Below are 21,993 nucleotides of genomic sequence, written 5' to 3' on the forward strand. Positions count from 1 at the left end.
TATATTTCAAATTTACATCTGGAGAGCTGTAAAAAAAAAAAAGAAAAAGAAAACGGCCTTCTCCTCACAGCATGACATGCCATCAGAGGATAAGATTTGTAAGAGCTATTAAACAGCAGACTGTCTGCATAATCAGTGGGCCAGTCTAATCCACACCCAAGTGTCTGAGCATCAGCAAGAACATCCGCATGTGAACGGCTGATAAGCAGAGCAATTAGTGAGGAAAACAGGCGTAACGTCACAGAGGGAAAAATCAATGTGCAGAATTATTTTAATGCACAAAGACTTATAACTCTGTGTTAGACAATCATTTACAAAACGTGTTAACTTTGTGTGCAAAAGTAGCCATAGCCATCGAACATTGTCAGATTTTGTCCAATTAACAAACTGTGCTGTATTTCATGAAGATATAATGTGAACTAATATAATTTAGTGCATAGTTGTGATGTGAAAATGATAACTGTTGCATTCAAATTCAGCTATCTGAATGAACATGTGATAGAAATACCTATGATAGGACAATTTAAATGCTTGCATGCTTTGGTTGAAATTATTGATTTTTTTTGTCAAACTAGTTTAAATATAAACTTTTTCTTCAATTTTAATCCATCAAAGAAAATGGTGATACAGTAGGGCTGGAGATACTATTGCATTCCACTGTACATAACCCCACCTTACCTCCCCAAAGGTTCATCAGTAACAATAATATCTTAGATGACATTTTGTTATACTTAAGGGCGGGTTATACTCCCGCAGCAGTGTGTCGCATGTATGACGCAGACATTTTAGATTTATGCTAAATTTTGAAGCGTGGTCTGCGCTATGATATTCCACGTCACGCCATTTTTATCTTTTATTTTTATCTTTATTATCTTGTGTAGTTGAATGTGTATCTATGTATATAAAACTGTAACTGGAGCGTGCAACAAAGGTAATTTCCCTCTGGGATTATTAAAGTATTTCCGATTCTGATTCTGATAACACAAGAGGGACAATCACGAACTATCTGTGGGTCTAGATACGGCCGAGGCGGAGAGGAAGTGGGGGCAAGTTTGTCTGACAACGGAGGGTCATGAGCGCGGAAAAGAGCGGGGATCCAGGTGGAAAAAGGGTCCAGCGTTCTCGCACACATCTCTGTTCTAGCTGGTCCAGCTTCACCAGCCGGAATCGCAGTCATACAAACAAAACAAGCTGGTAAGGTACCAAACAGGAAATACGCATAGTGTAGAGCGGATGTAGATTTGACCAATCAGAGGCCTCCGTGTCTGCGGCCTGCTAGAATTTCGGAGAGGTGCAGCAGAGTGTCTGTGGAGGGGGACGGGGACGTCTCTGCGTTCACTGCGACACCTACGTAGACGACCTAGTTTCGAAGTATAAATCAGCCTTTGGACTTAGGTTGCTGAGGTTGTGAGATAAACTTCAAAATGATGGCTTAAAAAAAAAAAAACCATTGGTTCTTTTTAAAGTCGATATTTTTCCTTTGGGCACAAACAAAGAGAGCATCCTCTGCAGCAGAGCTGCCATGCTTAAACTCCATCCTCAAGCCCAGCTCTCAAAGATGATTACTGAAGAACAGCTAGGACATGACAGCATCCAGAAGATCCCCTGTTACTTTTCTGAATCTCAAATCTCTTCTCTCTTCTCTACGATAGGTTTAACTAACTTTTAGGGAAGCAAAAAAGTATGTACAGTGCTGCAAAAAGGTTTTGATTTCCTCTGCTGCCCTTTTAGAAAAGCACTTCATTTTGTATCACCCTCTCTGTTGTACTCTGAGCTGCCAGATTTAAAGTCTTCTTGAGCTAATGTTTAAAATTTGCTCTTCATTAGAGAAAAAAATGATAGTGCTGATCTGACCTACTCCATTTACAGCTGTGTGAAGTCTTTCTGCAAAGCGGGGTGGCATGCTGGGCCTCTCATCAGGTCGCACTGGGGGGTCGGTGGTCACTTGTCTAATGCCCTCTGCCAAATGCTGGCAAAGATGGGTACAAAACAATCTCCCCATTCCTTTCCATCGCCTCAGCAGATACCATGGTAACTAGGCGGAAAGAAAACCGGGTCCTTCTAGCCATTCCACGCATGCCGTAGCATCCTTTGTGAAATGCCCGAGGTCCACGACTGCTGTGTTCTTTAGGGGCTGAGATAACTGAAAGATTTAATGTGGAAAATAGTCCTCCTCCTTCCTTTCATCACCACTTTTTATCTCTCCTTTGTACTCGTTGTCCTTTCAGAGAACATCCCTTCCCAGGAAACTGCATCTGAGGACGAGGCTTTGATAATGCCACAGCTGCTCTGATACAAAAAATCTCGCCCCGACTTACAGTTTCTCCAGCGTCACTGATCGGAAACTACAGCTGAGCCTTCTTCCAATTTACATATCAGCCTGCAGATTCATAGAAACGCCAACAAACAATCAACTTGCCTCAGCCACAGACGCGTTCTACCAATGGTCTGTCTGCACATGGCGTACCGACACCCGCACTTGCAGTTACAAAAGGGTGATTGTTTGGAGCTTGAATTAGATGGACAAGTCTGTGGGTGGTAATGGAAAAGACTAAGATGACTGTCTCTCCAGGGAATCCTGACATCATACTGAAAGCATGTTGTGTTCATCAATGACTTCAAGTAGTCAGTAAATAAAGTCATCCGACTGGATGGCATTTCAAGCTGCCTCGACGTTAAGGATATTAAACAGTGAAAAGCCTTGATTAAATCCAACATATTTAAAAAACAAAAATGCAATTTTGAAGCTAGGCTGTTGATTAGAACAAGTAATGCTAATTTCTATAATCAGCATTCATTATTTGCTCTTTTTATGATTTTTCTTTTACTTTCAGAATGTTATTTACTTTAAAATCCTTAAAGGGAAAGCGTACAGTTTCAAAACTGAGCTGTTTAGCAGGAAGGAAATAAACATCCAACCAGCTTTGAAATTATCTTAACTTTTTTGCTTTGAGTAAAGAAATGTAAAGAAAAAATTTGTATTTTGTCATATTAATGTAAGGGGGCCCAGTCCTCGACATGGCCGTTCAGGTAGTTTATGGAGTAAGTTGTTTGAAAGATAAAAAAAATTATGACTTCTAAATTATCTGAATTAATAAATTAACATTCATTATCTTCATCTAGTTTCTATTCCACCCAGAACATGTCCAGCTTTTTGTTGACGTGTTCATTGACTAAAAACAATGATCAGAGCTCTTATCTTTATCTGAACAGAAAAGCGACATGCTTTGTAGTCATTGAGCATCGAATCACTAATCAGATAAAATTGTTGCTTAGTGCATCTCTATCCTAACCTTCATCTGATTTTTTTTTAAATCAAACCCATGGCAAAGTTCCTAAAAGTTAAATTCAAGACTTTTTAAGACTTTTTAATGCCACTTGAAATTAAAATTTAAGACCAAATTCATAAGAAACACAAGAAAAACCTGCTTGCGACAACTTAACCCAAAGGTTTATTTTAACATAAACCACTGCACTAATGTTTCAAATTTTGAAAAGCTTCCCATACAGGAAGAAAGCTAAAAACACACAAATGACAGATATATTTTAACAATTATTTAACTGAATTCACAAACTTTGTTTTAGCAGGGAACAAAACAAATCGGTTTTAAAGCCACAACATAACCAGTGCTAAGTCTTTTTTGCAGCTATTTTTCTTTGTATCGTTTTCTTAGTATGTTTGATTTGGTGATAAGTGGAGGCGTTGCAGACACAAGGGTGGAACTAAACTGAGAAATATCGGCTGTTTCTCAGTAACTCGATTTTGACGCTTTGTGTTTCGCACTTCGCGAAACTCCACTGCCTTAATTCCCATCGTTCCGAGCTTGAATCGCTTCTTGCACAAAATCCACTGCGCCTCATGTATGTTCCCTGGTTTTAGCCATGGAGAAAACTCTTGACTGGATAGAGAATTTTGGTTACATTTATATTTTCCAGACAAAAAGTTAATGCCACATCTCCCAAATGTCCCGGTCGCAACAATGCTTTTATTGGTTCCACTATCGAGACGGAACCAATAATGGCGAGCTGTTATTTTTTTAAATAAAAAAAAAAAGGTAAATTTTAATGTTTTATTTAGATTACAAAAATAAATCATAATAAAAATAATCCTATTTATGATGTTTTAAAAATTAAGACCTACGAAAGACTAATTTAAGACATTTTAATACCAATTAAGGCCTTAGTTTTATTTTGAAGAATTCAATGCCTTTTAAGACTTTTTAAGGACCTGCAGGAACCCTGTAAAATAACTTTTATTCGCAGAATGAGAACTTTTTTATTTTTATACAGAATAGTGGCCACTCTGCAGGGCTTAATGGTGCATCACTGAAAAAAAAGAGTAAAATTAACAAAAGGCATAAAAGTTCACTAAAGCAGCAAATGCCTTATTAAAAAAATAGAGTCCAAAAAACAATCCAGTAGTTTAACATTTTCTTCACAGGATTGTTGTTTGTCTGTGACTGTTAACGAATGAACTAATCTATATGTGGCTCCAAATGTAAACCAGTGATGTTGCTTCACTCTCTCACAAAGTGGTTTCTTGGCTTCTGTAAACCAAAAGAGTTAGCAAATGCGATTCCATAATTAGACAGTCTGTCTCTTCCTCCCAACCAAGCAGATGCAGCAGCCAATTGCTGGTGTACAAGTGGGGACGCAGCAGTTAGGATAAATTATGCATCTGTAAGTAGACGAAGACCTGCAAGATGGCATGCTGTGGAAATCTCCCACTATAGGTGGGTTTTCATCAATGAATCTCTTTCATTTTCTCCCCCTGCATCTCCCACTTCACATATACAGCCAACACGGCCTCCAATTAGAGTCAAAGCTTTCAAAAGCTGAATATAGCATTTGATGCATAGATTACATCTATATCGTTGATGACAGTTGGATGAAGAGGAGTTAAAAACAGTGATTTGCCTCCATGTGCATTTCATCATTTTGAACAACATAACTACTACTTTTTAATGTCTCCTCTGGTGTTTTACAAATGTCATCCCTGTTCTCTGCCTGAGCCCAGAGTAAGGTAGTAGTGAATATTGATCAGTAAAAGGCTAAAGTAGAAAGGTGCTTTGCAAGGTTTTTTGATGACTAATGTATTCCACTTTATTGCTGATGGATGGAAGTGTTCCTCTCAATGACTTAGAAGCTCCAGTCTCCAGTTCAAATGCAGCTGGCTGGAAATAAACAGTCAGAAAGGACAGGGTCCCTGCTTCCTGCTTATTGTGTGGGGATTTTTCTCATTAGGCTGCTTGAAATCCTTCATTTTCTTCAGCTGTGAATGCACAAAGCATTTTAATTCCGCAGCCCAACAATAAACTCTGCAGCGTGAAGCAGAGGCCTACTGTTGCATTGCCACACTGAGTAAAAATACTGTATATTGGGCTGAATGTGAAAAAAAGGACTGCTAAAATTAAGCCTTCATAGGGACAACGCATGGAAGAAACCAAGAAGGGGTCATCCGACACAGTACATTCTGCATAGCAGGGGAAGGGGTGTTTGTGTATAAATGCATGCATATTCTCAACAGTTTTAGTAATTATATGTTTTGCATAAAAAATAACAGCTAATGTGGACTTTTTTCCAATTACAACAGAAGAGGCATCAACTGTCTGGGATCACTAAATGTATGCTTGCTGAATAAAAGGAATAGTACACCCAAAACATGATTAGCCTTCATTTTCTACTCACCCCCATGCTGAACAACACTCTGGAGTACTTTTTTGATATCTCAAATGCATCTGGAGATCTGGGAGGCTTCTTGCTGTCTGCTGACATTCAAATAATGGAGGTCTATGGTGCCCGAGGCAGAAAGGTCCATAAAAGTCCACAAAAAACCTGTCAATATTCCTCCATACTGCTCGTCCAATGTATTCCAAGTGTCCTGAGTGGGTAGCATCCAGAATTTACTTGAAACGAAGTCATTTAGAATGTTTTTAGAGCATAAACAGTAGTGTATAGGATTTCCTGAAAGCGCGCACATGCGCGTTCACGACGCTACGGAAGCCGGCAGACCAAACCAGCGCATTCAGCTCGGCAAAGAACTCATGCTCTTCCTCAACACTGAAGTCCTCAGACATTTTTCTTTCGTTGTTTCTTTCTTTGCACAGGTAAACAGCACATTTCTTCTTCTACGCTTGCAATATTGGCAGAGCAGACGCTGAATGCGCACTTTCATCTGGTTTGGTCTGCCGGCTTCCGTAGCGTCGTGAACGCGCATGTGCGCGCTTTCAGGAAATCCTATACACTACTGTTTATGCTCTAAAAACATTCTAAATGACTTCGTTTCGAGTAAATTATGGATGCTACCCACTCAGGACACTTGGAATACATTGGACGAGCAGTATGGAGGAATATTGACATGTTTTTTGTGGACTTTTATGGACCTTTCTGTCTCGGGCACCATAGACCTCCATTATTTGAATGTCAGCAGACAGCAAGAAGCCTCCCAGATCTCCAGATGCATTTGAGATATCAAAAAAGTACTCCAGAGTGTTGTTCAGCATGGGGGTGAGTAGAAAATGAAGGCTAATCATGTTTTGGGTGTACTATTCCTTTAATGTGGAGCAAATTCAAGGAGAAAACGTCTCAAATGTGAAGGTGATAAAACTTAGTTTGATGTAAATATGCAGATCTATCATTATTGATATAACAGCACTTTTCATGCATTTTTTGTTAAAAAAAAAAAGAAAAACACATGGTATCCCGACTATTTTCTTAGCGACTGACCTGGTGGAGATCATTTCCCAGTTTGAACTCCTGGAAGTACCCCGGAGCAGCTGAAGTGGCCCGGATGGCCTGCCACAGCTGGTGCTGGCAGCCGCCCAGGTAGTGAGAGCGAACCCCGGGCAGAAGGTTGTAGTTCCTGAAGATGTGTGCTTTCAGAGGAAGGCCCTGGTTCACTATGGTGCTCACAGCTGCCACCTACAGGTGGAGAACATAACAAACACATTTATATAAAAATAAAACTGATAAAAATAGGAAAGATAAAACAAGAGAGGAAAAAAAAAAAGATCTAAAGCTAACCTTGGGGCATTCAGGGTTTCTTGAAGTCTCCACTAAGAGGTGGGAGCCCACTTTCTCCCTGCAAAGGAGAGCAACATCACATTTTATTAATATTTAGTTTAGTTTCATACAGCATTCTCATCTTTTCATTTTTTAGTTTTACGCTTTTTTCCCAGAGTTAAATAAATCAGTGAAATGCAGCTTTCTTTTAAGAGAACGAAGGTATTCAAACCAGTATTTAATTAAAGCAGGCTAATGAAAAAAAGACCTTTTTGGCCACATGAAATAGACCAAAGACCTCATAAAAGAACAATGCTGTGATTAGATTAGATAAGATGAGCTTTATTCATCTCACAGCGGAGAAATTCACTGGTCACATATTGGCATAGTAATTAAAGAAGGTGCAAACAAGGAGGAAAAAGGTGCATTAAGAATAAACAAGCAAGCACTGTATATACAGTATATCAAGATAAATAAGAATTAAATGATCTGCAGCAGTTTGTTATCCATATCTGTCAGACTGGAAAGAGTTTAAGAGAAATAAGCTTCCGGCCTCTAGAAATGGTGAAAGTGGTTACTATAATCACCCAAACTCTGTATCAACAAGTCCTATGAGAAGTCACAGGAGCCGTCAGTCCCTACAGGCTTCACTTTCTACAGTTAAGATCATAAACTCTGCTCTTATAGAAAAACGGCTCTACAGGAAAATATCTGGAGCTCATTCAGGTGAAGCAGGTCAAACCAAAGCACAGCAGCAAGTCCATCTGAATGAAACAATCCATTCACGCTCGAAAAACTCTGAACTGTCACCAAATGAAAATGTTCCATCGGTTGAGGATATAATAATTACCGTAAATTCCTGTCTATAGAACGCACCTGATTACAAGCCGCACGCTCTAATTTTAGAAAGAAATTTTATACTTTTATAAGCCACGCCGCATTTTAAGCCGCAGGTTTCCCACGTTGTATGAGATATTTACAAATAAAGATATTACAAGTAAGCATTTTTTTTTAACGTTTGATTTAATCCGTATAATAAAACAAACAAATACGGTACATATTATGAATGCTTTTTTTTTTTTAAACTACCTGTAACACATTTAAATAGACGTATGTGTCGGTAACACGCAAATAACGCTGCATATACCGGTACTTTTAATTGAACAACGCAAAGAACATTGCAGCCGACCAGGAAAAGTCATTAATCACTTTCTTCTTCCTCCTGCGCACTAAAACCCTCAAGGTCCTCTTCCTCGGTGTCTGAATGGAACAGCTTCAGGATGCCGTCACTGAATTCAGTCTCATCCTTGTCGCTGAAAAAAAAACATGTATTAGCCGCACTGTATTATAGGCCGCAGTGTTCAAACAGCGGGAAAAAAGTAGCGGCTTATAGTCCGGAATTTACGGTACTAATAAATCAACTAAACTGTGTTTAAGACAAAGTATTAAGCACTTACTAATGCAATTACTAAGCACAGCTTTAATTTCCTCTGAAAATGGTGGCATTGATGCGCTAGTGGTTGTAGCTTCTCTTTCGTTTTGAAACAATCCTGATCTGTTAAAGAAGGGAAACCTTCATGGATAGAATATGTTTATTGTTGCTCTTTTTGGCATGTCCATGATTTAACATCAACTCACAGCAGCCAAATATACTATAACACAATGTTAGTGTTACCTTACCAGAACTTCAGCATTCCACATGCTAAAAGACGTCCAAAAAGGGATTACTATTATTATTATTAATTATTCAAGTTTACTCTATAGGGACAGACACATATCGACATAGACAAACTGAACAAAACAGCAGTCCCATGTTTGCATCATAGTACAATAGCAACAGCTAATTTGCAGCACTTGTCTCTAGATGGGCCACATTATCCACTTTACCTGTCAGTGTCCATAATGCTGTTGCTAAAAAAATATTAACTAATGTGGATTAATTTTATTATAAAGATCAAGACTTGTTTGTTGCTCCTTTTGAGCCCCACAAATTGTGAACCATTGCATTAGAGAAGAGATTGAAATGCATTAAATGGTACAGTATTCTTGCACCATTCCTTTGAAATTAGTCTGAGAATACAGGCTGGAAATGCCTCCAAAAGTTTCCCATGCTCAAAGAAAATCTTTGAAAAACTTCTTAAAGCCTGGAGAATTTCTTCTCGAGACCCCTTTGAAATATTTTGGCTCCTTGAGTGTGAAATATAAGGGATAGTAGAGACCTGGAGCATTTTGTACAGCGTTGCATTTTTTTCTCCACATTTTGAAAGATATCTAGTGTAATTTTTCTTACATTAAAGATGAGATTTTTTGGGGCTCAGTCTTAAGAATAGTTTCTATATATTTTTATTAGCTTAAACACTAAGAGAAAGTAGTATCTTACTATATTATTATATGTTTGTTGTCATTCTAAAATAACACATCGTTCACTGGTAGTGAATAGAAAAAAAGTGCCATTTAAACCACATAGTCTTAAAGGTAAATTGGAGGATGTTCTTTTTCCAGGTGGATCATCAAAATAAGTGGTCATCCTAATTGTCAGGCATTCTGGTTATATGTTAACGTAAGGGGATCCTACGTGCTCGTCCCATTTTCACTTACCGGTGGTGAGTCTGACATAGTGGAAAAATTAAAAATCTTTAGGAAAAAGTAAGCATGCATGAGCGATGGAAACAACAACTTTTAAACAGAGCGTGCACGAGTAGAAATGGGCTCGTGCACGCTCTCACACGTGTTTAACAGGCGTTCCCTCTCGGGAGCAGGTACAGGTTGTGTGTGTGAATTTTTTTTTTAAAGAGAAGAAGGCGGGTCTTTTCAAAAATTCACGAAAATCCTCCCTTATACCTTTAAAAATAATAACTTATTCATGAACAAAACATTCAAACTGACTTGAGGATGTTCTCCCAGGCTTCGCTGTCGTAGAAAGCATGGCTCCAGCCCATCTTCACCGTCCCTAAAATCACGTTCTGCTTGAAAACGTCTGAACCCAGCTTCCGGTACAGATCATCACAGTCTTTCACAGGGATTTGGATCACGCCCAGCATGAACCCTATGACAGCTCCTGAAATATGAACAAAAAAAGCACATCAAAAATAAAGAAAAAGATTAAAATAAGCTGGTGGAGTAGGTATAAAATGAAAATGCCTGTGTTGGCAGGAGGGGGGGGACAATCATAAACAAATAAAAAAGTATAATGTTATTAAGTTTTTGCTCTCTCCACTTCTAAAGGATCGCTTACACTCATAAAAAGCCACCACAGTGCTGAGAGCAGAGATTAGACCTAATGGAAAAGTGCAGGGAGTCCAGCTGAGCGGATGCGGTTGAGATGAGCTCTAAATGTGTGAGCACAGTTTCATCTGGCACACAGCTTGCATTATTATTTGACAACAAACATTAAATCTGAAAATACTCCTCCCAACTGTCGGAGATTAAGCCTGAGTGAACCTTAAAAAAAAATGACAAAATGATTGTTTTTAATCTGCTGTTATGTAAAAATCAGCAAACCAGGAGAGTAATCTTAAAGTGGTCCACAGCACCATCTAGTGGCACTCTCACTTATAACAGGGTGGTAAAACCAGCTAAAAGGGCTGGTCACCTAAAGTCATAACTAAAGCAACATATAAACATGATAGGGTTTAATTATCTTTGTACCACGGTTCATTAACAAAACTTTGGAAGAGGATTAGGGCCACTGGAAAAAAAAAAAAAGTTAACTGATTTTTAAATTTTATTTCAATTTAGTATGGGAAAAAAAGTCAGAATTCTGACTTTTTTTCTCAGAATTCTGACTTTTTTTCTCAGAATTTTGGATTTTAATGTAGATGGGCACCATGAAGGAAGAGATGTGGAGCACTCAGCTTCACTGACAAAGATGTGAGTAGTTTGAGGTGGCCACTGACACATTGGTGGAAAATGAAGGAATTAGGCAACTTCTTACGTGCCTGAGGAGTCCCCTCATTAATGGAGGAGCAGAAGGTCATTAAAACAACAGAGCTAGTCTCTAAAACAGACATTGCTATGGCTTGATGCTAACATGTTTGTTAGCTGTCAGAATTCTGAGATTAAAGTCAGAATTCTGAGATTAAAGTCAGAATTTTGAGATTAAAGTCGGAATTTTGAGATTAAAGTCAGAATTCTGAGATTAAAGTCAGAATTCTGAGATTAAAGTCAGAATTTTGAGATTAAAGTCAGAATTCTGAGCTTAAAGTCAGAATTGAGATTAAAGTCAGAATTCTGAGAAAAAAAGTCAGAATTCTGAGAAAAAAAGTCAGAATTCTGAGAAAAAAGTCAGAATTCTGAGATTAAAGTCAGAATTTTGAGATTAAAGTCAGAATTTTGAGATTAAAGTCAGAATTCTGAGAAAAAAGTCAGAATTCTTTCTCTGCTTCTGTCTCCTTGAACCCCAGTGGGCCTCAGCAGATGGCCGCTCACACTGAGCCTGGTTCTGCTGGAGGTTTCCTCCTGTTCAAAGGGAGGTTTTCCTCTCCACTGTCGCTACAAGCATGCTTAGAGTGAGGGATTGTATTTGAGTCAATGAGTCAATGCAATCAACTGGTTTTCCTTAGATAGAAAACTTTGTATCAATTTGACTGTATGATCTGGTTGAACTGTAAAGTGCCTTGAGATGATGTGTGTCGTGAATTTGGCGCTATATAAATAAACTGAATTGAATTGAACTGAATTGAATTCTGAGATTAAAGTCAGAATTTTGAGATTAAAGTCAGAATTCTGAGAAAAAAGTCAGACTTCTGAGATTAAAGTCAATCTTTAAAATCAGTTAACTTTTTTTTTTTTTTCCAGTGGCCCTAATCCTCTTCCGTACAAAACAGTATTGAAGTTAGGCTAAAATTAATCATTTTGCTAAAGGATTTCACTGTTTTCACTGCTTTTTTAAGCAAATGTTTTTTTTAATGATACACCAATGGGGGAAAAGATGTTATAATGATTTGTTTGACATTTGTTGTAATCTAAACAGAATCCAGCTGAAGAACCACATGACCAGTTTGTTCCCCTGATCCTAAACAAACAACAAAATCTGTGAAGTGGACTTTTTTTATTGCCTTTCGTTGGATGTTTGTTTAGTAAGTAAAAGAAAAAAAAAAAGAATCATTGAGCTGGATAAGGATAAATTGGTTATAAACATACATAAAAAGAAAAGTTTTATTTCAGAATTTCATATTTTTATTCCTCGTAATGAAATTATTTACAAGAAATCATGTCTGGAAGCTAAAAAAAAAATGTAACTGAAAATATTAAAAATAACTTGCAATTTTCTTCCATCAAAATGTAAATAAAAACAGAAATAATCTTCCTTCATCGTTTTACATTCCCTTTTATTGTAAACAAAACTTTTGGTTAAATGAAAATAATTTAAAATAAAGAATTTTGGCTTAATTGTAGAATGTAGCCGCTTTACACGCCTAATTTCTGTAAAGAATAAAGTCGATATTTCTATTATAGCCTATTGAATGAACACAAGTATAAAGTCTCAACAATGATGTCAAGGAAATTTAGGTCAAAACTAAAGTGGAGCCAAAAATGGGTCACTAAGAGATCTCTGCTGCCAGTTCAGCCAGAACCCTTCTTAGTGTTTCATAATCGACCTACAGGCTTCAGTCTGCACACAGAGAAGTAGGACAGGAGGACAACATACCTGTGCTGACGCCACAAATATAGTCGAACAGCTTGTAAATGGGTTTGCCAGTCAGGGCTTCCAGCTTCTCTAAGGTCTGAAGGGCAAGAACTCCCCTGAGGGAATAATATCCAACATAGACGCCTGGTTAATACATATGGAGAGAAACAGCAGCAGCAGGTCTATTCAAACAGAAAGCATTGACTGAACATTCATGCCTGACTTCTGACATAGTCCAAAATCTAATTCGGATCTATTTTAAAAAAAGATATTTCATGCAAAATACATATTTGTCAGCAAAAAAAGAAGAAAAAGCTTTAAATCTGTACCGTAAACCTCCTCCGTCTATGGACAAGATTCGTATCCCCCGGCCTTTGACAGGTTTATGATATCCAACCAAGGCGAGAGCCTCTCTGACTGCAGCCCTTAAGCCGGGATCGTTGGCCTGCTCCAAACGCAGCAGACGAGGGATGACCTTCTCCTGACAAACATGGAAATATAAACCAGCGGTCAGCAGTGGGAAATAAAGATGCTATTGATCTAATATAGAGAAGTATCGACAGAAACGGACCATTTATTTAAAAAAAAAACAGAGCTGCTTAGAGAACTGGAACAGATGAAGTGTAAGAGAGGTATTAAACATATTGCTTTCTTTTTTTAGAGGGAAAAAAACATTTCTAATATTCTTTCATAACACTTGAAAACCACTATTATAGTATATGTTTAATCTAAACGCTGCTGGATCAAACCAGGACTCAGAAGTACGAAATACCATTTCTAAAGCCCAAAAAAAGACTGACAGTCAGAACGGCCCTGTTTTAAATACATTTATGGTCATAACAGTTTTTTACTGATTACAATGTCCAAATGGACGCGAGTACTGATATGCATGTTCCCCATAGATCAGCCAACCAGAAAGGGAAAGCATCTAGCAGTGTATAAAGACTGAGGTGTCGGTAAAAAAAGAAAAAAGATTTTGAATAAATTCACTGGACACTGAATTAATTACTGCTGTTTAATTGCTCGCAAACACGAATAGCAGCAAATCAATGCATTTAGAAGTAAAAACAACTCGCTGCAGGTCAGACCGAGCATCAGAACGATGCTAAACTATCTGGATTTTCACAGTGATGGCTTAAGTTTGCAGAGAACCATCCAAAAGTGAGAATACATTTCATAATTGCAGGTAAGTTATTAAAAAAAATACTTGTTTATGTTGGAGATGAAAGGGAAATTCAGCAGGTAGGTAAAAAAACAAACAATAGAAAGACAGGAAAAAGATTGGGGAAGATGAGCAACATGAAGAAACGAAGCCTACAGATTCCTGGTCTGTAAACTTGGAAGGACACAGATGTTAAAAAAAAAAAAGGTACCAAAGATGGAAAATATAGAATTCACCTGGGATTTTCAGGTGGCAGAGAAAGAATTATGTGTTCCACGGTCAAAAAATCTAAGTAGGAAATGTTTATGTGACGCTGCTGAAGCTATGAAATGAAGAATTTATTCACTTCAGAAAGCCTAAGAAGGTCCAACCCTTTACACTGGCAACGTTTACATAAAAATGCACAAGTAAATCACAGGTCAAAAATGATTAAGCAAACCTAAAACAGCAATGAACTTGGTTTCACTTACTGCAGTCTGGTATAGGTCAAGTTTTCAGCAAAAAGTGCTGAAATAAATCTAAACAGTTGAAACTCTTTATATAGTGATCACGTTGGTCCAGAGCCAATTTGTACACTAGCGGTTGATTACTATATCCGAATTTACCATTATTTTACTTATTTTTTTATGCAGAATATCAACTAAATGCCATTTGAAAAAAAATAAATGAAACGGATAGCTTCCGCATTTACTTAATTTTATTACAGTACCATGCAAGTTTAATTACAGTATACTGCGCTGTGCGCAGACATAACTCTGGTAGCCTGGTGCCGCCGGTGCATTTTTTCTGAAGTTTGAAACAAATATGGAAGTAAATTTGTGTTTCTGGGATTTGAATCAAAAATGCCACTGAAATTTAAATGTTGTATGTTTGTACTTACTGTTTCAGTGCTAAAATATATTCAGAACACATTTTTGACCTAAAAAAAATTCATTGTTATCATTTCTACACAGTTGAAATTTCATTTATTTTCTCTTCAAGCTAAAAATTCACATTACTATTTCAAAGTGATTACATTTTCAATACTTGTTTTTCAGTTTAAATTTTCAGTGTTAAAAAAATCTGCATATAAAAAAATTCAACCTTTCAAATTTCAAACTCAATATTTTCAGCCTCCTGAGATTCAACTGGCTCTATTTCACTGTCTTAAATTTGGCGTCTAAATTCAGTGTAAAAAGGGAAGGGGTTACTTCAGGTCAAAGACATTAGCAATGGATTGTGGCGTCCAACACCCAGCCAATCCCGTTACGTTTTCTTAGTCACGTGACGTGACGCTTGTGGCGCTCTGGAAGGAAAACTAGCTTGACGGAGCCGGTCAAGCTAGCGCTAACTCAACTACAGAAAAATGAAAGTAATAAACTCACCGTTGAGTTAGAGTTAGCCTGCATGACCGGCTCCGTCATGCTGGTTTTCCTTACGTATAAGCGCCACAAGCGTCACGTCACGTGACTAAGAAAACGTAACGGGATTGGCTGGGTGTTGGACACCACAATCCATTGCTAATGTCTGTGACCTGAAGTAACCCTTCCCTTTTTACGCTGAATTTAGACGCCGAATTTAAGACAGTGAAATAGAGCCAGTTGAATCTCAGGAGACTGAAAATATTTGAATTTTGAAAGGTTGAAATTTTTTATATGCACATTTTTTAGCTTGAAGAGAAAATAACAAATGAAATTTCAACTGTGTAGAAATAATGACAATGAACTTCTTTTTAGGTAAAAAATGTGTTCTGAATATATTTTAACACTGAAACAGTAAGTACAAACATACAACATTTAAATTTCAGTGGAATTTTTAATTCAAATCCCAGCGACACAGAGTTACTTCCATAAAAAAACTGTTTCAACATAGAACCTAACTGCATAGGCTACAGAAAATTTAAAGCTAGCCTACATCTGTTTTGTGTTGCGGATCTGCTGCTCTGCATTAAGAAATCACTTAACATATTTATCCATGGTTCCCTGGATCAGTGTGTTGTCCAACACCAATTTCACTTCTTTTTCAACATGATGTAAAAGGTCAAAGTTTTTGAAACCAACATGTAGGAGACCAGTCTTTAAAATGCAAACTGCATTTCTTCTCTCAGCTCTAGAAGAGACAACAGTCTCCACTTCTTCATCCTCATCCTCCTCCCCCTCCTCGCTGCGCACAGCACTGGTACCCGCACCAAAGGGCTCTTGTACCTCTGTGATGATGTCTTCATCCATCACGGGCTCTGACACAGGAGCGCTGTCATCACTTTCGATCCATTTATTAATTATTTTTGCACGTTTATATTCATAAAATGGCCAAAAATGAACGCCATAAGCGGATTCCTTTATTACTATAAGCAAATTATTTAAACAGCATATGTATAGAAAAGATTCGGTCTCAAGCCTTTTGAAAACTATAAGTGGTTGATTACTATATCCGTAACCACTATAAGCTGATTCCACTGTATAACCCTGCGTAAATTAGTAATTCGGATCATAGCAACCACAAAACAGGCTTAAACTGGACGGAAGCTGACTTTTCCCTTCATCTAAAAACATTTTAAAGAAATCTGGGAGTCTTCCTTGTTGAGCAACATCCTATTAGATGGCTTCCAGGTCAGATGCAAATCAGTGACCCACCTCTCATTCTCCTGGTTGCTGGGGCCTGTTGTTTTGTATTTGGTCATCTGAATCACAATGAGACTGCTTATGTAATTACTTTGGAAAGAGTTTCAAGACAGGGTTATATATAACTGAGAATAGAAACCGGTATCATTCCCCCTCAGTTTAGTGTCGGCTTTTCTTCACCCTTTTTTCAAACTATCTGTTTTCTGTCTAGATCCGAACATGTTGGTGACGTGCCATTCATTCTTCAGGTGCAGGTTTACCACTAAACTTTCCTCAGAGCTGTTGGCACTCCTGTGCTGCTCCATGGGTTTAACAGGAAGTTCTTAGCTTCCTCCAACATGCAGTCCTTTATGCAGTGGACCGCCATCTTGACACATAGGAAATGAATTAGATGCTCCTCATGAACCACTTGGATTAGAAGCAAAAGCTTAGTGTCTCTAAAGGTAACACTTATTTCTCTAAACTGATCAGTCTAAAGCAGGGGTCTTCAACGTTTTCTAGGCCAAGGACCCCCAAACTGATGACAAGATGGAGCGGGGACCCCCTAATTATATATATTGTATGAAATTGTGTTATATCAAACTGGTCCTATAGTCACTCTATTACAGATGGAGTAATGTAAGGACAGTAATTTCTCCCTGGGATTATTAAAGTGTTTCTGATTCTGATTCCTGGTTGATGGGACAGGTGTTGTGAATGAAACGGTGCCCAGCTTGAAAGAGCTCCTGTGTGTCGCTGAATGCGTGCATTGATGACTGAAAGACATCTTCTGCCTCCATTTATCTGTTAACTACAGTATGTTGAATTCATGTTAATGTGGATTTAAAGACATTTCAATTCAGGAGGGAATATAAAAAAAAAAAAAAAAAATGAATTAACCAAAAGTTTCCCGACCCCCATGCAGTACCTCCGCAGACCCCCTGTTGAAGACCTCTGGTCTAAAGGGCTGGTTATACTTCCACAGCAGTGTGCTGCAGTGAGCTTGTCGCAGGTATGACACAGACATTATTGATTTGGGCTCAATATTGAAGCATGGTCTGCGTTTATTTCACGCCACAACGCAAGAGAGCTGTGGGTCTAGATACGGCCGAGGCGGTGAGGAAATGGGGGCAAGTTTGTCTGACTACGGGGGACATGAGGGCGAAAAAGAGCCGGGATCCAGGTGGAAAAAGGGTCCCAGCGTTCTCGTACATCTCGCTCTTCTAGCTGGTTCAACTTCACAAGCTTTTTTCCACAATCGCGCTCATACAAACAAAACAAGCCGGCAAGGTACCAAACAGGAGACGCATAGTGTAGAGCGGATGTTGATCATCTCGCTCTTCTAGCTGGTCCAACTTCACGATTTGTTTCCACGATGGCAGTAATACAAATGAAACAAGCCTTTAAGGTACCAAACAAGAAATACGCCTAGTGTAGAGCAGTTGTAGATTTTACCAATCAGATGCCTCCTGTCTGGAGCCACCTACAATTTGAGAGAGGTGCCTACGCAGATGACCGAGTTTCGAAATATAAATCAGCCTTAAGTTCTTGTTGTAGTAAACACCTTTTAAGTTAACAAGGGTGGAACTGCGACGCTTAGAAGACGTAAGCATGTTCCATGAGAACAACGTTGTCCTCATGACAGTTTTAGGTGTTATCTCTGGATTGAGCAGCTAAAAAACACATGATGGCAGCAGGTATCAACAACCACCATTAACCCAGGTGTCATTTAGCATCAGACAAAGGTGGAAACTGATCTAAAAACAACTTGAAATAAAAATGACATTCCTCAAAGAGACATTATGAAAGTTTCTATGGAAAAATATCTTTAAAACTGCCTTTTTAAGACTAAAATATGTTTGATAAGCAGAGTGACAGCTCAGTAGTTCAGCGCCTATAAGCCTGGAGCCTATTTTCCTTCATTTACTTTGTGTTGGAAGTTTGCGCACCTTTCGAGGAACGTGGCGGGAAACGCGTCTATGTTAATAGTTCCGAGATAGCAAACAATCAAAACATTGTATTCAAGATGAATATTGTGGATATTCAGAAGCAGCCGACTTTCAGCTCAGCTCATATAATAACTACACGTAGGATGGAAAAAAATTTAAAAAATAAAAAATTGTCAAGTCTGAGCACGAGTTACAAGAACCAGCAGAAGATTGCTGCACTTCTGTGTTTTGAACACAGGTGGCAGTATCAGTAGAAGAATCCTTTATAGAGCTTTAATCTATTTCATATTTATCATATAAATTAAAGATAAATATATGAATCATGAACTAAAATCTGTGTTAAAAAAAAAATGGGTGAGGGGGCTTTTCCCCCCATTCTTTCCTGGATGAAGTGAATTTCATTTCATCCATTTTTACGTCACGCTTAACCCAGCTGGGGTCGCGAAGGATGCTGGTGCCTTATCCAGCTGTCAATGGGTGAGAGGCGGGGTTCACCCCGGACAGATCGCCAGTCTATCACAGGGCAACACAGAGACAAACAGGACAAACAACCAGGACACACACTCACATCTAAGGAGAAGTTAGACAAGTCAATTAAAAGTCATGTTTTTGGACTTTGGGAGGCAGCCGGAGTACCCGAAGAGAACCCACACATGCACAGGGAGATTATGCAAACTCCATGCAGAAAGGTGGACTAAAACCCAGGACTTTCCTGCTACAAGGCAACAGTACTACCTGCCCTGAATTTCATTTAATTCACAAAAATACAACTGACTGTAATTTAAAGTTCTGAATTTGTTGACTGAGCCTAAAAGCAGTTGAAGATCTCCTAGAGCATTGACAGGAAGCAACAAGGAGAGAAAAAGAGGGAAAAAAGGAAAGTCTGTCATCTCACAGATTCTCACCTTGACTGCAACACCACGGGTCTCTGGAAACTCCAGCAGGTGGTAACTTAAGTCCTCCACCCTGCTGATGTAGACCCTGACATCTGACGCTCGGTGGAGAGCCTGGACCAGAGCACGGGTTCGGTTGTCCACACTCACCCTGGCAATGATCTGGGAAAAATTGTATCTGTTATTTTGTTTCTTTTCAAACTACTGTACAATTTTCTTTGTAAAAAAAAAAATCTAAAAAGCTGTTCAGCCCATCAAAAATATAGGTAAGAATTATATAGATGCCTAATAAAATCATTTTTGGTTTAGAAAATATAAACCCAATGTTGAACACAAAGTTGGTGAAACCAAATTATTTCATTTTTCTTATTCAACAAGCTGGACAGAAACATTTAGTTCAAATCATAACAGATTAAGGAATCGAGTACATTAGTCTTACTTTTATTAAAAGTAATATAATAATTATAACTTATGAACTTCTATAAAGGCAAGCATATGCATCACATAAATTCAGATTAAAATTAGGCCTCTTATGATTTAAATTAAATATTTGTTTTAAATTTTTACAGTTTGATGAAACCTTTTTTTCTTGTTTTCAATAAAAAAACACCTAAACCAGGGATCTGCAACCTTTAAAATCCAAAGAGCCATTATGACCTGAATGCACCTGAAAATAGAGTCTATAATATCTACTATTAACAAAAAATAGTTAAATATTTTATTAAATATCTAAATATCAACCCTCCAGACCACTCAGGTCCTCTGGCTCCAGCCTGCTCTGCATACCTAGAACCAGAACTAAACATGGAGAAGCAGCATTTAGTTCCTATGCTCCACTTATCTGGAGCAAACTTTCAGAAAACAGTAAAAGTGCGGAAAGCCTGAGTTCCTTTAAATCAAGACTAAAAACACATTTGTTTAGGATTGCCTTCGACTGATCTAGTTCAACAGTTCAACTGAAACATATTTTCTTTAGTCCAACTGTTTTTAAAGGAATAGTACACCCAAAACATGATTAGCCTTCATTTTCTACTCACCCCCATGCTGAGCAACACTCTGGAGTACTTTTTTGATATCTCAAATGCATCTGGAGATCTGGGAGGCTTCTTGCTGTCTGCTGACATTCAAATAATGGAGGTCTATGGCGCCCGAGGCAGAAAGGTCCATAAAAGTCCACAAAAAACGTGTCAATATTCCTCCATACTGCTCGTCCAATGTATTCCAAGTGTCCTGAGTGGGTAGCATCCATAATTTACTCGAAACGAAGTCATTTAGAATGTTTTTAGAGCATAAACAGTAGTGTATAGGACTTCCTGAAAGCGCGCGCCTGCGAGTTCACAAGTCTACGGAAACCGCGGCAGACCAAACCAGATGAAAGTGCGCATTCAGCGTCTGCTCTGCCGATAATGCAAGCGTAGAAGAAGAAATGTGCTGTTTACCTGTGCAAAGAAAGAAACAACGAAAGAAAAATGTCTGAGGATTCAGTGTTGAGGAAGAGCATGAGTTCTTTGCCGAGCTGAATGCGCACTTTCATCTGGTTTGGTCTGCCGCGGTTTCCGTAGCGCCGTGAACGCGCTTTCAGGAAATCCTATACACTACTGTTTATGCTCTAAAAACATTCTAAATGACTTCGTTTCGAGTAAATTATGGACGCTACCCACTCAGGACACTTGGAATACATTGGACGAGCAGTATGGAGGAATATTGACACGTTTTTTGTGGACTTTTATGGACCTTTCTGCCTCGGGCGCCATAGACCTCCATTATTTGAATGTCAGCAGACAGCAAGAAGCCTCCCAGATCTCCAGATGCATTTGAGATATCAAAAAAGTACTCCAGAGTGTTGTTCAGCATGGGGGTGAGTAGAAAATGAAGGCTAATCATGTTTTGGGTGTACTATTCCTTTAATATTTTTTTTTTTTGTTTCTCCATTTTTTATTTTATTTAAATGTTTTCCTACTTGCTTTGATTCTGTTTTATCTTCCTGTATTTTAATCATGTAAAGCACTTTGCATTGTCTTTGTACTGAATTGTGCTATACAAATAAATTTGCCTTGCCTTGCCTTACTGCAGGGAATGCGTAACTGGAAACACCTAGAACTTTATTTAAGCAGAATAAAGAACAGAATACAAATTTTTACATTAAGAGGAAACACGGATTTTCTGGATATTTATCTGTGGGAAATTATGCAAAACAAAGCACATAGATTCCAAGCTAATAATAATAACAAAAAACTACTTTAAACATATTATTTGTTCTTTTTAATGTCATTTTGTTATGAAAATTTAGTTTAAATGTACTTTAAAAAAACAGCTAAAGCTCCTAAAACTGGCATATGTTATTTTACAGTCATTAAAACCAATAATTGGTTCTTTATTATCTGTAGGACATTCAAAGAGCAACCTGGAGCCTCATCTTACCGCCCCCTGATCTAAACTGATATAGAAAATATTGTGCTGTTTCTACTTACTCCTAACTCTGAGATGTGTTCACATCTAACACATGTATGACACATAGGGTATCTGGGTGGTGTTATTTTTGAAAACAGATTCTCAGAACTTAGACAGGATGTGCCCAGCAGTATTATACAACCAACTGTCATGCAATGGCATCATATTGCAGTCAGCTGCAGGTGAACATCAAACCTTACATGGAGAGAAGCTGATGTTTTGATTCCAAACCTTGTTTAACATAAACTAGAAATATGCACCTTAATCCTTATTGCACCTTAATCCTTATTTATCTTGATATACTGTATATACCTGGATATACTGTATA

The 21,993-nt window shown here is 38.1% G+C and overlaps 1 protein-coding gene across 3 annotated transcripts in view; it reads right to left on the reverse strand.

Annotated features, from left to right (window-relative positions):
* Positions 1 to 21,993, reverse strand: part of LOC119799133 (calcium-independent phospholipase A2-gamma-like) — a 48,103-nt gene that overhangs the window by 23,452 nt on the left and 2,658 nt on the right. For all 3 annotated transcript variants that reach the window (XM_038308914.1, XM_038308913.1, XM_038308912.1), the window contains 6 exons: positions 19,227 to 19,376; positions 12,961 to 13,112; positions 12,653 to 12,747; positions 9,889 to 10,060; positions 7,024 to 7,081; positions 6,727 to 6,921 (listed from right to left, as the gene is read on the reverse strand). In XM_038308914.1, the coding sequence (XP_038164842.1) occupies positions 6,727 to 6,921; positions 7,024 to 7,081; positions 9,889 to 10,060; positions 12,653 to 12,747; positions 12,961 to 13,112; positions 19,227 to 19,376 (822 nt within the window). The remainder of the gene's footprint in view (positions 1 to 6,726; positions 6,922 to 7,023; positions 7,082 to 9,888; positions 10,061 to 12,652; positions 12,748 to 12,960; positions 13,113 to 19,226; positions 19,377 to 21,993) is intronic.

This window comes from Cyprinodon tularosa, unplaced genomic scaffold, assembly GCF_016077235.1.
Source record: "Cyprinodon tularosa strain WSP-4 unplaced genomic scaffold, ASM1607723v1 ctg65, whole genome shotgun sequence".
In the NCBI taxonomy this organism is placed as follows: domain Eukaryota; kingdom Metazoa; phylum Chordata; class Actinopteri; order Cyprinodontiformes; family Cyprinodontidae; genus Cyprinodon; species Cyprinodon tularosa.